The sequence below is a fragment of the Nymphalis io genome, chromosome 16 (genome assembly GCF_905147045.1).
Source record: "Nymphalis io chromosome 16, ilAglIoxx1.1, whole genome shotgun sequence".
In the NCBI taxonomy this organism is placed as follows: Eukaryota; Metazoa; Arthropoda; class Insecta; order Lepidoptera; family Nymphalidae; genus Nymphalis; species Nymphalis io.
In genome coordinates this window covers 7,377,571-7,396,943 of record NC_065903.1, presented here as the reverse complement: position 1 = coordinate 7,396,943, position 19,373 = coordinate 7,377,571, and the positions used below count along the sequence as shown (strand labels likewise).

Genomic DNA, 19,373 nt, shown 5'->3' with positions numbered 1-19,373 from the left:
TGTAAAATTGCAAAAAATTAAATAAAACTTAGTTCTATTTCAAAAAATATATATTAGATTTAATAAATATATATACTAGAATATTGGTAACATAGTAACGACGTTGTTTTTTGTCTAACTTTTTAATTCGAAATACTACAACACAAAATATAAATATTCGGAGCGAGCTCTTGTAAATGAGCCTTTACTTTTTTATTATGTACTTTTGTACCTCCTTGTTGTACATTACCTTGAATGTACGTACATATTATATTTCTCGTGGCATTTTACAAGTTACGTTATATTTTACGACTTATGTAACGTAACGTATTATAAAATACTTAACCAAAGTTAATATAATTCGATTAAAAAGAAACAAATGATAATAATTAATACATTTTATTTAACAATCACACTCTTTCACTAACATTAGAAATTATAGGTTTTGGTCTTGATTTAAACAAAAGTTTCTTCTTAACAATGGCCTTTACTCTGTAGGAGACTTTGTCTTCTTCGTTTATTTTTTCCATGACAGCCATCGGCTGTTCCAGTTTAACCTCTTTGCCGTTGAGAACATGATGGCCGAGCACGAGCACCGGGTGACGGTTCCTACTGAAGTAATGCAAGTCGCCGACTACAGTAGAACCATTTCGTTTCTCTTCTTTCATTTGAATAAGACCCTGCAGCTCGACTAATGCCCATTCCGGTACGCCTCCCTCAGATTCGCTGGAATCGTTAAAATAACTCTATAGGCTTACTCGATCCATCCACGAGTCTGGCGACGGTCGAGCGGAGGTAACTCCGAATAAAACAAAATAAGGCGATAAATTTTTATATTCATATACATATGGAACTAGTCAATATTTCGATCTGCAAAAGAAAACGTCCGAACGATACAACGACCGACTGGGACGCGCTCAGTATCGGAACTTCTTGAAGAGCGGGTGCTTGTTGTGCTGCGCGGCGCGGCGGTGCTCGAGGTAGAGCGCGTCGTCGGCGCCGGCCAGCGACGCCAGCGAGCCGCCCGCGCGCCGCGCGCCGCCCGCGCCCGCCGCGCCCTCGCGCTCCTCCTCGCAGTCCGTCTCCGACGCCGCCAGCACCTGCAGCGGTCAGGGTGAGTCCCGAGGGGAGCGCCGATGGCCGACGGGCAGGTATTTGAGTAGTCAAATGTTTTTTTTTTTATAGAATAGGAAGGCGGACGAGCATATGGGTCACCTGACGGTAAGTGGTCCCCAACGCCCATAGACATTGGCATTGTAAGAAATGTTAACCATCGCTTACATTACCGATGCGCAACCAACCTTGGGAACTAAGATGTTATGTCCCTTGTGCCTGTAATTACACTGGCCCACCCACCCTTCAAACCGGAACACAACAATACCAAGTACAGCTGTTTTGCGGTATAATATCTGATGTGTGGGTGGTACCTACCCAGACGAGTTTGCACAAAGCTCTACCACCAGTTTCGTTAACTAATTACAATACCCTTACATTAGCAATTTTTATAAATTTTTATAAAAAATTATAATGTAAACGTTTAAAAAAGGAATTGAACCTTAATATCTTCAAATGTTATCCAAAATCAGCACCCCCGCAAATATAAGCCGTTTTAAACGTAAAAATAAAGTACTGGAGACATCCGAAATCTTGACTTTACTCACTTGCTGTAGTAGCATGCCTTGCTCTTCTCTAGTACCGTAAAATAAGTCTGGCTCTTGATCCATCCCTTTTAATTCAGTAATAACCTGTGAGACAGTCAAATTTTATTATTTGTCATCATAGATATCAAATGAAAAGTATCGAAGTAATATAAATAGAATATACCTTGTAACTGTAACCTTGATTAACTAGAAACCGTTGTCTTTTACGACTGTACGCCATCTCCAAGGTATCCTGCGATACTAATGTGTAGAAAAACGCATTGTACTCTTCTGCTAGTGCTCCTTTTTTTGCTCTCAAAATTCGACCTGTAATCAATAAATGACACATAGACAGCCGTATACACAAATGCGACAACATGTAAAAGGGTCAACTCTTTATTATGTACCCGTAACCGTAACAGCCTGTGAATGTCCCACTGCTGGGCTAAAGGCCTCCTCTCCTCTTTTTGAGGAGAAGGTTTGGAGCTTATTCCACCACGCTGCTCCAATGCGGGTTGGTAGAATTCACATGTGGCAGAATTTCAGTGAAATTAGACACATGCAGGTTTCCTCACGATGTTTTCCTTCACCGTAAAGCACGAGATGAATTATAATCACAAATTAAGCACATGAAAATTCAGTGGTGCTTGCCCGGGTTTGAACCCACGATCATCGGTTAAGATTCACGCGTTCTTACCACAGGGCCATCTCGGCTATATTATGTACATAATTTTTATATTTCTATTGCAATGGCATTTCGATTAAATTAGTACTATAGTTTTTCAAATCTCATCGAGAATCAAAATATATTCGACGATCTAGTTAACGAATGTTACGCAGATTGCTGCTTTTCCATAACGTTGTTCGTAGTATCAATGCTTCAGAGGTCTAATCAGCTGACGCATAGCCAGAAAGACAATTGCAGTTTATCTCTTACATTCACACTAGAGCTTAAATTGGATACTATATATATATTAGTAGTATTTAGTATAGAATAGGAAGGCGGACGAACATATGGGCCACCTGATGGTTAGTCGTCACCAACTTCCATAGACATTGTAAGAAATGTTAACCATCGCTTACATCGCCAATGCACCACCGACCTTGGGAACTAAGATTTTATGTCCCTTGTGCCTGAAATTACACTGGCTCACTCTTCAAACCGGAACACAACAATACCAAGTACTGCTGTTTTGCGTTAGAATATCTGATGAGTGTGGCAGCTGTGGCCAATATAAACGCTCGCTTATGTTGGACTAATTAAACATAAAAACAAACAGTTCAACTGCTACTAAAAGACAATCGAACTTTGATCATTTCACAGCTAACCTAAGCGCTGCGCCTCTTGCCTTCTCGAACCTCCGTGCGAAGATATCTGTATCAAGACGTTAGCTTCCGGTAGATCGAAGCTGGTATCGGCGACTTTGCTCACAAATATTGTATTCACTTTTGGATTGAACTTGAAGTTCTGCAATATCTGTATCCTTTCGCTCTGCGACGTCGGCCCGTAGATGTACGGCTTGTTCATTTTGACGGCGTAGTGTCGCAGTGCAAACACGTTGTCCGAGAACACTATGGTCTTGTCCCCCCGTCGCTCGTGGTAGCGGACCAGGAACTGGCACGCGCGGAACTTCGAAGGGTTCATCACGTACAGCAACATCTTTTTGTTAATCCTGAAAGTGCAGAGCGTGTTAACGGAGAACGAGTGTCCTGACGCGGCACGGGTGTGGGAAGGCGGCTCACTTCTGCACGAGGTACTCGCGGTAGAACTCGGGCGTCATGGGGCACCACACCTCTGCGCACTGCACGCGCGCGATGTACCCGTGCGCCTGCAGCTCCAGCCAGTTGGCCTCGTACAGCTTCGGCCCGATCAGGAAGTTCAAGTCGGCGATCTTGTCATCCTCACGCAGCAACGTCGCCGTCAGACCTGTGCATGTCGACGGGTATTTGACAACGAAATTATTGTATTAATATTATGAATGGAATTGCTAAATAAGATTTAAATAAAATTATACGATGACATTGTATCCTCACTGAAAGTATTTTTTTTTTATTTAATGTATACTATAGAAAGCAATGTAATGTAAGTACATTGCTTTCCATACGGTGGTGTAGATGTGTCCGTGGTACTGACCGAGCTTGGCGTGCGAGTGCACGATGGTGAGCACGCGTCGGAACATCTTGGCGGGAATGGTGTGCACCTCGTCCAGCACCACCAGCCCCCACTCCTGCGCTTGCAGCCACTTCATGGTCTGCTCGGCCTCCCACGAGCGTCGCTGTCCGTGCGTGATCATGGAGTACGTCGTGATCAGGATGCCGGCGCCCATCGGCTTGTCCTTCGCCTCCGACGTGAATCTGTTATATATTACATTTAAAACTTTCGACAGAATCGGTCGAGTTTGTTTTTTAACAAATTAGAGTTATCGAAATTATATATTTAAGAATAATTAAGATTCCATCACAATTTTCCATTTTTATATTAGCAATGCCTCGATTGCACGTAGGCTGCAGTGTGTGCGAGGTTAGTGTCAGTGGGTTAGTGGTTCAAACAAATAAATCTGAGATAACGTTTTCACAATAGTCGGAATCGATAGTTAGACACTCGTACGCACCGGCAGATCATGCTGTCGTCGGCCGTGGACCAGCACTTGAACTGCTGCTTCCACTGCTCCACCGACACGCCCGAGTTGCACAGCACGAGCGCGCGCTTGCGCACCGTGCACACGGCCGTCACGCCCACCAGCGACTTGCCGGCGCCGCACGGCAGCACGATCACGCCCGACCTGCGCCGCAATACCAATTCAGATGGGTAGGCGAGCGAGCGAGTGGGCCACCGCCGCCCGTAGGGCCAGACTGAGATTGTGAGAAATATTATCCATCGCTTACATCGCCAATGCAATACTAATATTGGGAACTAAAATGTTGTTTCCCTTGTGCGTATAACTGGCCGATCCCTTATCCATCTTACACCCCCGCCAGGTTTAGCAGTAGTACCAATAGTTAAATTCGGATTTGATTTTAATTTTGATCATTGACTACAACATTATGATAACATTACGCATTCCGTTTGTATATCATTATCGTGTATAATTGCATATATAAATTAAAAATGTAAAGTAGAAATCGTTTTCAGATTCATATTTTAATAATAAATATAAAGGCTTAAAGACCTCGCTCGTCCATTTCCGAACATTTTCCGAAGACTCTTCTCTTGGTACGGACGAAGCACGGCGGTCGGTTTCAAGTCTATATTTATATCAGGATTCACTGTGTCGTTGCGGAAATCGTATTCAGCTAGAAGCGGATACTCCAGTTCGATGCATCGTTTTTGTATAACCTAAAGTGAAATCAAAATCACATACATACATGGGGTTCACAACGCGCAAACTAAACTGGCCGGACTGCAATTGGTTCGTCGAGACATTCGCACATATTATAAACGAATCAATTACGTCGTCGATATGGAATAGAGATGTGCAACTTTATATTCGCTCCGAACATTAGGTAAAAAAATCGATTTTGTCTATATCGACCATAAAAAACGAACTAAGCCGACCTTATGAAATATCTACACAACAATGTCTGAAATCGGTACGAAGTTTAATAATTATATTCACATTACATAAGCATTATTGATTAATAACGGAATATAATTTATAACGAACTTAGAAAATTTGTTATTGAACAATCATGAGCGAGTGGAAACGAATTCTAGATTATTTTAATGAAATGTAGAATCCAAATCATACATTCACTGAGTCAAAAAAATAAACCGCATTTATGCACCAATCAATGCAATGAAAATTCCAGCCTAAGCTACGGTCAACTTAGATTGCGTATGCTACACGGATGGTCGTCAGGTGTTTTGTCTTTTATCTGAGACTCAGCTAAAGTAGATATAGAATGTCACAAGTATGAGTAAAAATAGGTACCTCGATCTTGTCAGGGTCCACTTCGAAAGCTACCGCGGTGTTCTTTGCCGTAATGTCGGTGGTCTCGTCGTCATCATCGTCTTTGTCCAGCTGCTGGTAGAACTGGCTAATATCTTCAGGAACGGCTCCATTGGAGGCCGGCTTTTCTTCACCTAACAATTTGTAATCATTACTTATTGTCACGATATCAATGGTATACGAGGTTCGTTCGTGTTCGGCGAAGAAGGGTAATATCGTGAGGAAACATGCACGTGTCGGGTGACATTTGCCAAGCAATGGGACATTTACTTGTTAATATTTTTACATGGTATATTTTGTATAAAATCATATGACATTCGTCTCGTATATTCGATTGCGGACGTTTTTTTCATAGTACCAGAAAATCAATCCCCCAACATTTAAAAAAAAAGGTTGGAGTCAGAGTGTGGCAGGCCTTTAGTCTGCCGAATCAATTGGTACAGGGCGAACGTCGATGAATCGCATAAGCGCACCGGGCTTGGCGGCGAGCGCGGGCGGCGCGGCGGGCGCCGTCGTCATGATCTCGTGCTCGCCGTCGCGCCGCAGGCGGCACTGCTGCACCAAGGGGTCCCGCAGCAGCTTCTGCAGCACGTCCACGTGCTTGCTCTCCACCAGGTATCTGCCGGTCGGGGCACGTTACACTCGCAAATACTCGATGGATGGATGGATCTTGTCTAAATTGTCTGTCTGGGTATGTCCCGCCCCTCATCACATATTCAACCATCAAAAAGCATTAGTATTGTTGTGTTCCGTTTTGAAAGATGAGTGAGCCAGTGTAACTACAGGCACAAAGAATCATTACATCTTATTTCCCGAGGTAAGTCATGCATGGAAAATGTAAAGAATGGTTAATATTTCTATCAGCACCAATGTCCGGCACCATTGCCGGTTTGCCATACAAATTTATAAAAAAATGATCTTTGAAAAAAGAGACCAAATAAATTTGATTAAAGGTATTGTTGAGAAATCATTATATTGAATGTTTTCAAATTAACTTTTAACTTACCTATTATGTTTTAGAACAAGTTTCACTTTGCCGTAAGACAAAGTACAGAGTTGAATAAACTCTATAATGCCGGCAGGCACAGTGCATTTGCTGAGCCTCTGCAAGTATTCCACAATGTCATTTGTTTGCAGCCCTACCGACACAGCTGCATATAAACTGTATGCTGTTAATTTGTACTCATGAATATGTTGAGGTCTAAAACAAATAATTATCATTACTTCTTACAAACATTTTCTCACCAAGATTTGCACATTAATTTTTTTATTTTAAGGTGGCTTCTTATGCTTAGACACAACCTGCACGAGGACTCTGCTTTTTATTTTAAGTTATAAATAAAATATGTATGTAATTTTATAATTATTCACTATTTATATCCTCACTTAAAATTAAGCAATATTTGCTATAAAAAAAAAACAAAATAAATATAGTAAGTAACATACCTAGAGACAGGTTCAGCAATAGCTATGAGGAAATCATGAGCATGTTTATAAACAGGTGAAAATGCTTCAAGAAATATGTGGCCATTGGGTGCTACCCACAGAGGGCGACTTGCATTGTCTGGTTTAAGTTCCATTTGGCTTCTGTTAAGAGAGATATTAACTTTGATTATTATCATTTCATTGAATCATGCTTAAAAAATAAAATTAAGTTAGTAGTTATAATTTTACAATCAATTCCTAAAACAAACCTGTAATCCTTAGCACCAAATTCATCTTCAGGTACTTGATCATTTTTCTCTGCATCTTGCATAGCTGCACCAGGTACACCTGCATTTTCTGGATTATCATCATCTACGAGATCTATTGTAACATCTTCTTCGACTTTCTTTTTCTTGCCTACAACATAATACAGTTTGAAACTTTTGAAAATACAACTGAGTTATTTAGCCAACAAATAATACTTATATAATTTGTCGGCCATTTCTGTATAATAATATAAGGATAATATATACATTATTATATAAAATGTGAAGATTTTAAATGTTTTGTTTTATCAATCAAACAATATACTCTCATCACAAATAGAGTAAAGCAAAATATTTATACAGTGACTTACCTGATCTGTCACTTCCACTTTTGGAGTCATATTTTTTAATTTTTTTAGGTGGTCCCATAGTTGTTCAATCAATATACGATTAGCTGAAATTGAATTTTACAAATGTGATTGTAAAACATAATAGTTCAATGAAATTAAATTTGTTAAGTATATATAAATTAAATTGTATGTATAAAATACTAATAAAATGGTACTTACGTCGAAGTCTCAAACTTGTTAAGCACAATTGAAATGTGCAATAAAAGTTCGTCAATGAATCATATTCAAGTTTTACAATTTAATATTTTTTAATGATAAATAAAATAACACAAAAATATGCAATTTGTAACTGAGTAAGCAACTTAGTTAATTATTATTAATTTTATATTATATATATATATATTAATCCTTGCTTGATGTTTACTTTATATAAGATATGATAATTCAATATATATATTAATTTTATAGTAGATTTTACAAATAACTATAACGAAGGAAATCAGTAGATAGGTAATCAAAATATTTTTTGTTGAACTGTCACTTCTCACTTTCTCAGTGTCACTTGTTATGTTTGGCAGATACTTCAGTGTTGCTGTTGTCTAATCATTGATGAAATGTAATAGTTATTTATTATCAATAAATATTAATCAACAAACTTACAAGTATCGAATTTACTTTTGGCGAATACATTTTTATTATTGGTTATCTAAAAACCACCCTAATTAACCGAAACCGTTAATTCTATTCAACCATAGGAACTTTGACTCTTCGAATTAAGTACAATCCAATCTTTCTCATAACAAAACATACCAAGGAATAAGTAGTACACTTCAAAATGGCGTAGCAAATTATTCCCAAAGATAGAAAATATATATCATAGCTTAGAAGTTCTTTTGAAAAAAATATTTTTCATTTAATCCAGCATTACCCTATCATACTTTATCAATAAGCGAAATATAGGTTTTTTTAGTACTTATTTGTTTTAAGTTTGTACTAATAAGTAGATTATGAGGCAAGCTTAGGTGCTTCATTTATTTATTTTATATATCAGTCTTGGGGAAAAGCTTTATTGTGTTATCATATATGTTGACTAAAATAGTTGGTGTAACATATGATTAATAAAAATACGATAAAATAGTTTGCTACCACATTCATAAATAATCTATATTTAAAATGTTTAAATTTATGTTATTGTAAGAATTGTTTATTATAAAGTTATCTTTCACACAGGTGCCGACAAACCACTGGTGGTAGAGATTTTTGCAAGTTCATCTCGGTAGGTACCAACCACACATTAGATATTCTACTGCAAAACAGTAGTTTTGGTATTGTTGTGTTCTGGTTTGAAGGGTGAGTGAGCCAGTGTAATTACAGGCATAAGAGGTATAACATTTTAGTTGGTGTCTCAAGGTTGGTGGCGCTTTGGCAATGTATGAGATGGTTAACATTTCTTACAATGCCAATGTCTATGTCATTGTTGACCACTTACCATCATGTGACCCATAAGCTAGTCTGTCTACCTATACTACAAAAAAAATATTTGCCTATTAAGCTATGTTTTTTAACCTAGTAGTCGAACATTTACAGGCTGTTGTTTATATATTAAACAGATGAATGTAAATGTTTTGAGATAGGTAAATTGTATTCTATTGTAAACATAATTGTTTTATACAAAACTTGTACTTTAAATATATTAATAGACTTTAGAAAACCAAACAAAACTATGTTACATTTCAATAAATCTTAAGTAGTCATATGTACCTACTGTAAGCAATTATAAAGAACCTAAATATTTGTTTAATAAACAAGATTATCATGTTTAATTCAGGCCTGCATCATTAACATGATTGTGGTCTTTGCTTAAAAATGTCAAGATAAAAAAATAAAATATATTAAAACCTGTAAACTATTCTGTTATAAAGTAATAATGATTACTAGTTAAATGCTCTTTAGTGCTATTAACTTTAAACTCATGTCTCATATAAAAAAAACTGCGTCGAAAAAGGTGTCGTTTGAAAGGGGCAACCAACCCCTATTAAAAACAACCCTTATCAATCCCAAATTCGCGATGCGAATAGCTAATGCAATCTCTTTTATATTTCTTTATTATTTTAATAGTGAAATAAATATAGTCATAAATATGATTAGTATTTATAATACCCATTACTTATATAAAATTATTTAAAGCAAAAGAAACGTACCTACCACTTTACGAATATCTGCATCTCCTTGGTTAAATTTAAACTTAAAAAAATATCTTTTAACTTAACTTTAACATAAATTATTTTATATTATTATTGATACTATATATTACAGTATACATTTAACATTCAAATTAAATTTAAGCCGATTAAATAAGGTGATCTTTCTATTATTTTTTTATTTTAAGATAAATAACAGTTGTCATTTGACAGCATATGTCATTGTATTTAATAACAAAAGAAATCAAACAAACAAAATTAAAGTTTTATTTAATTAAACTAGTTTTTTTTATTCAATAGTAAAAATCAATAATGGATATCAATTAAAGAGTCAATAAAGTAACAGCCTGTAAATCTCCTAATGCTTGGCTAAAGCCTCCTCTTCTCTCCTTTTTCAGCTAAGAAAGTGGCAACAATCGAATCGATAATCAAAATATTACGTTCCTGCCAGTGCTACCAGATGCATTGTAATTACATTAGATCTACATCTTTTTTCCACGATCTACTGTACACTGTATTAATAAAAATGGTAGGTAATGAATACTTGTTTAGTTTTAGGTAGTAAACTACAGTTTTTATTTTTTAAACTAAAGTTTTTATTTTTATTTTGCTAAGGCCTAAAAATATAACTATGTTTTGTACTGTTTGCAGAAATTAATGATATAAAAAACTAAAAAACGCAATTGTCTCGTAACAAGTACAATTAAAGGAAACATGTTACTGATAATGTGTTAAAAAAAAACTTAATTCCGAGATATATATGAAGGAGACGGCTATTGACATAGCCCTAGATGACGGTGATAGCGACTAAAATCTACCTAAATACTGATAAAATTAATTTATTTCAAGTTTCGCTGTATTTTTTCATAAACACTATTATAGAAGTAATAATACTCATGTCATGAAATTACGACCATCTGGTAGCACTGGTTCTCGCCTTCCCGATTCTGCACTCTTTATTTTATAGGTACCCTTGTAGGCTCGCCCAACTGGTTATTCACTTTTTGACAATTGCTTAGAAGGTTCTGTCTCAAAATGCTTAAAAATCTTATTTATATGCGTATCATGTCGTTATAAATATAGGTAATTTCATTCTATGGCACTTGTGACGGGTTTAATGTATTCGCTCCAAATGAATATTATTAATGTAGGTATTCGTTACGAAGTTTATATTTACAACTATGATTTTGAATACAACCCCAAGAGGGATAAATAGTGGAAGAAAATTTGTTTGTATGATTGTTTTTGAAGCTTGATATTTGTGTTCAGGCTTATTTTTGTAAACGAATGTTATCTGTTTCAGTATTTTTGGAAAATCATCACTTAAATAAGTTATGTAAGCTTGAATGCAAGTTCGTCATTTTGTAGTTTGTACGTGGTGGTTGCGTGATTTTATATTTATTGTTAGTTTTCTTGCAATTAATTTATTTCCGCCACCAAAGTCTAAAAAAGAAAAACATACCCAGAGTAAGTTATTCAAAAACTCAACTATTTGAGAAAAGTCGCATGGCGGTTAAGAGGTTGCCGATGGCAAATCCCTTCGAGCGCAAGCCTAGTCAATTATAAAAACATGACTAGCAAATTTGAATCGGCACATTGCAAATCCGCTATTAACGTTTCGATATGGGGGTTTTACCGAGAAAAGAACAATGCGGGTTGGTGGCATAACATGTGCCAAAATTTCAGTAAAATTAGACACATGCAGGTTTCATCACGATGTTTTCCTTCACCGTGACGCACGAGATGAATTATAAAAACAAATTAAGCACATGACAATTCAGTGGCGTTTGCCCGGGTTTAAACCCACGTTCATCAGTTAAGATTCACACGTTCTAACCACTAGACCATCTCGGCTCTTGCAATAAGCACTATATATAAATTATTATCTAATAAAAATAATCACTGCTTTCTCATCGTCGTCATTTACGAATATCTCTTATGTTTAGGATTTAAAAAAGCTTGAGGCAGTGAAGTCACCGTGAAATCGCAAATGTTAATATGAGAGTGTACATTATATTTGCCTATTACGTGGAAGCTATTAGGTTATAATAAGTTAGAACGAACGAAAGAACGTCACCGAAGAATAGGTATCGACCTATAGTTTAGAAAAAATATTTGCAAACTGCCTCAGATTACCGTTTCATTCTCCAGTTGATCACCACTTATTTTTTGCCTCTAGAACAGAAATCAGCTTGGGCTTATTATCCAAGAAATACTTCAAGGTCTTTTTTGAAGAGGAAAACTCATCCTCATTTGTGGCTTTGAATAACACCCAGAAGTCATACCCACCCATACTAGCGTCGGAATGGAAGCTATTCCAAGTGAAACTTTAGGATGTTGAGCTTGAGGATAGTTATATTTCTAATAGTCCCTATTTTTTTTATAGTTATGTTATCGCTCTAACAGCCTATTGCTGTGACGCTAATGTATTATCTATGCCCAAATATTTGTATGATATAGATATTTTAAGATGAGATTTAACACATTCGCATCCTCCACACTGTTAGTTAACCCGCTAGCGGGGTCCTCGGCAATACATATTATAATAACCTTGATCTCACGTCGTGGATTGTTGGTATACGGTAAGAACTCGTGATAAAAACGCTAGACTGTAGTTATTAATTTGGATATTTTTCGGGTCGTTTTGCTATAAACAGTATCTTTAGAGGCGTTCGCGTAAGTTAACAAAAATTTATTTCACTCGCTCAGATCCTGCAACAGTGACCATTGTTTCAACCTTTTTTGTAGTTTTCATACTGTTTGCTAATAATAATTGATTCATTGAACATTGTGTTAAAATACATTTTACAGTATTTTACGATTATATTTTTGTTTTGCACCTCCTAATAAAATTCGCCATGTAAAGGCGAATGATAATAAATAATTTATTATAATTTCGAAGCAATTACATAAATTTTAGTCTTTAATTTTTCTTGTTTAATTTGTAATGGTGTGCCTTTTCTATTTAAATTTAATGTTCCTGTGCTGTATAATATCTGTAGATTTAACAATTCTGCAAACCTAATAATTATATATATATAATTATTATTAATCGCTCCGGGTCCCACTTGGCACAAAGGTTGTCCATTGCCATACAGCGCGGAAATGCGGCCTGCATTATGGGCAGCTTTGCGTCGGGTGGGAATCGGGAGCGACTATTTTAAAATTTGACTAACATAATAAAATTTAATAATGTAAATTTAAATCAAATCCTATGTAATGATCATGATTACATAGGATTATTTTTATATGATTATTATTATATGTACATATTATTTGTAATTACAAAAATGACATTTCACTAATGAAATATTAATACAACATTGTGACTGTAGTAGAGGTGTTATATGTGAAACTGTTTATAAAACCCAGTATGGCGCAAAATGTACTCGGAGGTAGGTGTTTCGGAAATAAAATTGCATTTTAATTATTGGTAGGTCATAATTTAATGTATTTTTTTTATTAAAAATTTGCTTTTGCTTTTACTTATTAATATGACAAATGGAATATTGTTTGATATCTAGATTAAATATCTATTCTGTGACACTATTTTAAACAACTTTTATATTTTACCAGCATTTTGTACAAGGACAGCTTTACTACCACCTCTAAAAATTTAAAACTATTAAGATAGTAAGGTACAATAAATTGGAGACACACATTAAAAAAATAGTTTACAATCATAATTATAATCACGACAATTTTAGCTATTTCCTTCCTGACAAAAATCTGTTCATTATTTTTTAAGAATTAAAACAATAAATTTTTTTTTACATCGAATAATTAATCTTCATTAAGCCTTGCATAATAAGTCGTATGAAAGAATCTAAAACAACATTTAACATCATGTTTCTAATAATATAAAAATTATTTCAATTCTAAAAAGATAACAAATTTTACAACAATTTTTGTTACTTAACTAATGAATAAATAACAAATTAAATGTCTCATTGCCATTTGTATAGCAGGAATTAGTACATTTTTTTAATATTCATAAAATTAATGCTGTCTCTGGTTTAATTTGGATCTATTATAATTATTAAAAAATAATAAAAGACACTTTTCAAATCCTTTATTTTCGCAATTATTCTTGAAAATAATTAAAATTTTTGTTTGGTTTTCAATTTCAGGCTAAGGTCTGACAAAAGTCAAGAAATTAAAATCTATTAGATATATAGATATGTTTATATATCTATTTACTTATACATTGAAAATTATGTTTAGTATTGCATTTTATTAACAAATATTTTTTATGTTTCTTTGTATAATAGTATATTTGTCAGACAATCGAATACATGGATACAATTTTAAATTTTACAAACTGTGACTTATGTCAAATTAATACATATTTATCATAGATATGACCGTTTAAAAATTTGTAAGCTTTACTGGTTATTATTATTGGTTAATTACTTTTATGACATTATCATCATTAAGTTATTTTAAGTATTCGTAAAAATTAAATAGGAGACTATAATAAATGGTAATAGGTAAAAAGTATTACTTTAAAAGAAATAAAGCAAATTCACAATTTAAATTTATATTTTCATTAAGCACCAGAATTTTTCGAGATACAGGCCAATTACTATTATCTAGCTATGCTTACATGTTTTTATAATTTATGGACTAAATTACAGGCCCCTAGCAGAAATATGCGAGTAATTTAACAAATTTTAGCTATATCACGTTTTTAGATGACTACAGTGGGAAGTTTGAATAATTTATAATAGGAATACAATTATATGTTATCTCAAAATATATTGAGCCCGCAAGCAGACCTCTAATACCTGACCTTATGATATAATTAATAAATACATATTTAATTTAAAACTAATTCAACCAATTTTTTTAATTAATGACTATTCTCTAAAGAGATTTATCTGCACTGAAAAAATTACTCACTATTTAATTATTGTCAGCATGACAGATTTTTAGTGTAACGGTAAAGACCAAGATGACAAACTATTTAATCAGTTTAGTGGGTTGTCGGTTGTCGGCAGATAAGCAAGAATTGAAAATATTTCAACATAAATATGGAATGTAATAAACACTCAATGAAAACGACCTTCATATTTTGACATTCGGCCATTGCATAATCTAACATTAAATTAGAGACAATATTTACAATAAAATAGTAACTATGCTTTGTAAATTAATATTCCTTGTGATTACTGTACTGATATGCATTATTTTATACATTATATTTAAATAAATATAAAAGTTGTTTAAACACAGATTTTAGCTGCTGGATAGAAATTAAACTTTAAAATAGGTTACTTAAACATGAACTGTACATTGCAAGACATTAATAGCATACTATTGACTGACCTTTTTCATAATATACAATATCATTGAAGGTTACAATCGAAAGATTCATTAAATATTTTAATTGTTTCTATTTGAATTAATTTTACCTAAGACAACATATTCAATGTAAACTTTAAAGTGTTATCTTTTTTATTTATTTCAGTCTTAGTTTTCAAAAACTCAAAGACAGTGCGAGGAACACAGACGCACACTCAATGCAATGCCATACACACCTATAACACGAATAGCGGGCAGTGAAACCTCGTCTAGTTTCATAAAATTTCAATAGAAACAATTACCTCTACGTCTAAACCGATTAAAGTATCAAGACTAGTTACGCTCGCAGCAGCGGCGGCGGCGGCGGCTGCGGCGGCGGCGGCGGCGGTCGCCCCGCCTCACTCCGTACGGTCTGCACTGTCACTACACGACCCTGTCGCACATATCACAAAGCACGCGTACGCGCTCCGCTGCCCGGTCGGGCGGGCGCGAGTCCCAAATAAATAAATTATCAAGTCTATAATACTCCGGGACGCGCGTGCACTCCGACGAGTCTGATCGTCCCGATAATGGAATGTAAGCGTGATATGATAGAGAGGTGCGGAGATGCGGCGACGTCACGCGTCGGGCGGCGGCGAGGGCGCAGCCCGGCGTGGCACCATCACGCAGGGCGGCGGCGCGCTGGCCGGCAGGAACGTGGGCGGCGGCCGCGCACCCATACGCACCCACCATCGAGTCGCCTTTTGCAGAAGGCCATCTTTCTTGCCACCGCCCCCGCCGCCCGGACCTCGACGCCCCGGCGGCGCGTCCGTCGTGCCCGCCCACTCGGGAACGTCGCTCACGCACTTGTTCGGTGGAGGTTGAAAACTGCTTCTCGTCAGCTCGGCTTGCTGGAAATTAATAGCACATATAATCATTTTGCTACCATCCATATTCGATCGGCGTCTCTAGTCATTACTAGTTCTCAACAAACGATTTGCGGTAAAGATTGGGTTATTCTAGAACTGCCTGATTATAGCCTTTAGGCAAAGTATATAGGGAAACTATAATTATTTCTAATTTTCTTTTATTTATAAAAAAAGACAAAATCAAAACGCAAATAGAGAGTTTAGATTGCTTTTGGAACTTTAAATGAAAATATATTATTATAACGAACAACATATATTTTATATGAATCGACTCACATTGTATTTCTCAAAAGAATAATTATGTTAAAAATATTGAGAAACGGCTTTTTATATTAAAGAAAATTAAAAAAAAAAAGTGAATACTTACGGACCTGATAAGGGACTCGTAACTGTAGATGCGCGTCTTGACCGTACTCGCCGTCGGGAAGCTGTATGCTGGGCGGTAAGCCGAGTCGTTCTGCGGCGGCGGCAGACCGCGCGCGCGTTTCCTGCTCCACCATCTCTTGCAAGCGACCAACCATCGCTTGTAACCTCTGTTGTTTCTCCCATTCCCTGAAACAGAAATATAAATATTGAATATGTGAAGTGTAAGTAGTGAACATTTTAATGTAACGTTGATACTTATTTCTGCATTAGTACTATTTACTATAACTACTATTTATTCGTTTATTATTTTATTTAAACATATGTATACAGAGAATTAAGCAATTAGCTCTATTTTCTTACTACATACATCCTAAGTTAAAGACGACCATTTAAACATATTCAATAACATACAAATAAAGAACAAAGTTATTGATATATTTTATATTATGCACGTCGTTGACTACCTCGTTGGTCTAGTGGCTTCATGTAAGGCCGCAGACCCAGAGGTCCTAGGTTCGATTCCCAGGTCGGGCCAATAAAAAGTTATTGGGTTTTTCTGTCGGAAAATTCTCAGTAGCAGCCCGGAGTCTGGAAGTTGGAAGTGTGTTCACTCCCGTGCCTCGGAAAGCACGTAAAGCCGTTGGTCCTGCGCCTGTACTCTTTCCGGTCGTGTCGGATTGCCGTCCCATCGGATTATGAGAGTTACATAGATAGTTACATACATAGTTACATAGAGAGTGCACCTGTGTTTGCGCACACACTTGTTCACTATATATTATAGTTGCGTACTCCTGCGTAGTTGGCTAATCTCTCTTAAAATTAGCCGCTGTGGCCGAAATCGGTCTGGAGGACATTATTAATATTATGCACGTCATATACATCCTTTCAGAATATTTTAACGGAAATATAATCGAACTTAGAAGACTTTGTTAAACTTTTCATGACACGCCTCGGTGAACACGTTAAAGCCGTTAAATTTTCAACTTATTTTGGTCGTCTGTGATTTGCCGTTACATTGGTTTATGGGAGTAAAGGAATAGAGTGCACACACTATATCACCAACGCATTTGTCTAATCCCTTAAGAATAGTCAATGACCGAAATCGATTATATGTATATATATATATATATATATATATATATATATATATATATATATATATCAAAAGTTGAATATTTATTAAATCCTCCACTTTAACAGTACCTATTAATACAGTAGACAAAGGTAGAAAGTAAAATAGTTTTTTATGCATACTATTTAACATAAAATACCTTACAATAACCTATTTATTTTTAACTAATACATTAAACTGGTACATTATTGCATTTTTAGTATTTGTCTATTGTTAATTGCGATTATAATTATAAGATATTACGAATAAAAAATACGACATATTGACATATCTTTGCACCAGCCAATAGTATCGCTATGAATAAGATTCAAATTCAAGAAACTTCATATTTTCGATATCCGAACCGTAATTATTCTGGTTATTCGACATTTTACTAATTAATTTTAAAACACATCTGGGTATAATCAACAAAAAATTGGATTTCTTATAAACAGTGGAAGTGATATAGCGTCAATAAATGTTTTTTTATTCGACACTTCGTAACTAGTATGGTTTAATTTTCTTTGTGAGCTTTGAAACTCTACTATTGATAGAGCATTCATAGAACGATCCTATGTCAGATAAAGTGATTATATGATATTGAGAACATAACAATAATGAAAACTGTTTTTTTTTTCTATTTTATTATTATCATTATTGATATTTTTGAGATTCAAGTATTTTATAGTTTCAGGTAAAACTTCTAGAAATTAAATAGTATGCTGACCTCGTTGAACAAAATATTGTGCGTCCTCGTGATTTTTCTTGGCATTATCGAGCAACAGGTATCTTTAAAAAAACAAACGTCTATATTTATGTGTGTGGTGTGTCTTTATAAATAACTTTACATATTACAGATAAACGGTACATGTCTGTATTTATTATTTGTTTTAATAAAAGTAGTGCAGTCGAAATTCGGTCACAATCATTGTTTTAAATTTTTTTTTACTCAGAACTTAGAAAACCGGGGCTGTTGTTTTTTACTTTTTAAATATAGTTTTAGTTGAACAAAATGTTAGATACTTTATGGTGCTATATTTTTTAATTAATAGACTGATAGCTCACTTTCTTCACAAACAATAACAATTACCAATGCTTGTACCACCTTCATAACATTCTGGACATCAAAATGATTATTATTCTAACTAATGTAAATGATTGTAACCAGATGTTTCTGATAACAACCGGGATCAATCGAGGCGCGTTAGCGAAGCCAGCAAAGATCACACATACCAAAACAAATCAACATATGGCTAAAGCATATAAATATAGCCTATGTTAATTATGAAAATGTCCTTTTGGTTTATTGTGGCCACAGCGGTCTTTGTCTAAATAGTCTAAATAATATCGCGGGACACATAGTGGTGTATAAACATGTGCGCAAATCCAAGTACATTCTCAATTATTATTATTTTAATAATAATATTTTATTTATTTCTTCAAAATTCTATTTCATTTATCACAATTTCTACTCTATCACTCTCATGATGAGATTCGAACACCAACACGACCTACCCATTTCGATCTCTTTCTTTTAAACATAATTGTGGTTGCAAGATACGAACGAGAAACAGTCTAACAGAGTAGATTATTCCTAGCACCTCGATAAATCGAGTTCTTACAACCCTACTTTTTAAAAAAAAATTGATTTACATGCCTATGCGTCAAACCCGCCCTGATTCTTCTGCCCTGACTCGCTGACTCTGCGTAAAGTTTTGTAACAATTCAGGATTTCAGACACTACCATCAACATGTTATTCTTATTAATGAATAAGAATGTAATTATTTGTTGATTTATAAGCGCCGAATTTATTGAAAAAAGAGATTATTTTCCAAATAAAAATAACGGGTTAAATTTGCAGTGACGTGTTAC

At 35.2% G+C, this 19,373-nt stretch overlaps 3 protein-coding genes across 3 annotated transcripts in view; all 3 read right to left on the bottom strand.

Annotated features, from left to right (window-relative positions):
- Nucleotides 1-362: 362 nt before the first annotated feature.
- Nucleotides 363-9,975, bottom strand: LOC126774265 (chromosome transmission fidelity protein 8 homolog). The gene is made up of 2 exons (XM_050495702.1): nucleotides 9,816-9,975; nucleotides 363-705 (listed from the first exon to the last, which is right to left on the bottom strand). The coding sequence occupies exons 1-2, from the start codon at nucleotides 9,833-9,835 to the stop codon at nucleotides 390-392; spliced, it is 336 nt and encodes a 111-aa protein (XP_050351659.1). The 5' UTR covers nucleotides 9,836-9,975; the 3' UTR covers nucleotides 363-389.
- LOC126774176 (general transcription and DNA repair factor IIH helicase subunit XPB) lies at nucleotides 870-7,934 on the bottom strand. Its single transcript, XM_050495574.1, has 15 exons — nucleotides 7,830-7,934; nucleotides 7,632-7,714; nucleotides 7,264-7,411; nucleotides 7,016-7,156; nucleotides 6,576-6,770; nucleotides 6,043-6,188; nucleotides 5,552-5,703; nucleotides 4,790-4,956; nucleotides 4,232-4,402; nucleotides 3,754-3,974; nucleotides 3,363-3,546; nucleotides 2,949-3,292; nucleotides 1,804-1,946; nucleotides 1,641-1,724; nucleotides 870-1,079 (listed from the first exon to the last, which is right to left on the bottom strand). Exons 2-15 carry the CDS (start codon nucleotides 7,687-7,689, stop codon nucleotides 897-899), a joined length of 2,337 nt encoding a protein of 778 aa, XP_050351531.1. The 5' UTR covers nucleotides 7,690-7,714; nucleotides 7,830-7,934; the 3' UTR covers nucleotides 870-896.
- A 3,257-nt stretch (nucleotides 9,976-13,232) lies between the features above and the next one.
- The window catches only part of LOC126774529 (uncharacterized), a 32,605-nt gene continuing 26,464 nt past the window's right edge, over nucleotides 13,233-19,373 (bottom strand). The window contains exons 5-7 of the mRNA XM_050496094.1: nucleotides 18,228-18,289; nucleotides 16,395-16,575; nucleotides 13,233-16,005 (exon numbers count right to left, since the gene is read on the bottom strand). Coding sequence (XP_050352051.1) covers nucleotides 15,539-16,005; nucleotides 16,395-16,575; nucleotides 18,228-18,289 — 710 coding nt within the window. The 3' untranslated portion in view covers nucleotides 13,233-15,538. The remainder of the gene's footprint in view (nucleotides 16,006-16,394; nucleotides 16,576-18,227; nucleotides 18,290-19,373) is intronic.

Excerpts from the sequence above, each read along its gene's own strand:
- LOC126774265 (XM_050495702.1), bottom strand. The coding sequence starts at position 9,835 with ATGCAGATATTCGTAAAGTG. Across the intron at positions 706-9,815 it reads ATGCAGATATTCGTAAAGTG|CGAATCTGAGGGAGGCGTAC; the intron begins GTAGGTACGTTT and ends TAACGATTCCAG.
- LOC126774176 (XM_050495574.1), bottom strand. The coding sequence starts at position 7,689 with ATGGGACCACCTAAAAAAATTAAAAAATATGACTCCAAAAGTGGAAGT. Across the intron at positions 4,957-5,551 it reads TGGACCCTGACAAGATCGAG|GTTATACAAAAACGATGCAT; the intron begins GTACCTATTTTT and ends ATTTCACTTTAG. Across the intron at positions 3,547-3,753 it reads GCACTCGCACGCCAAGCTCG|GTCTGACGGCGACGTTGCTG; the intron begins GTCAGTACCACG and ends CGACATGCACAG.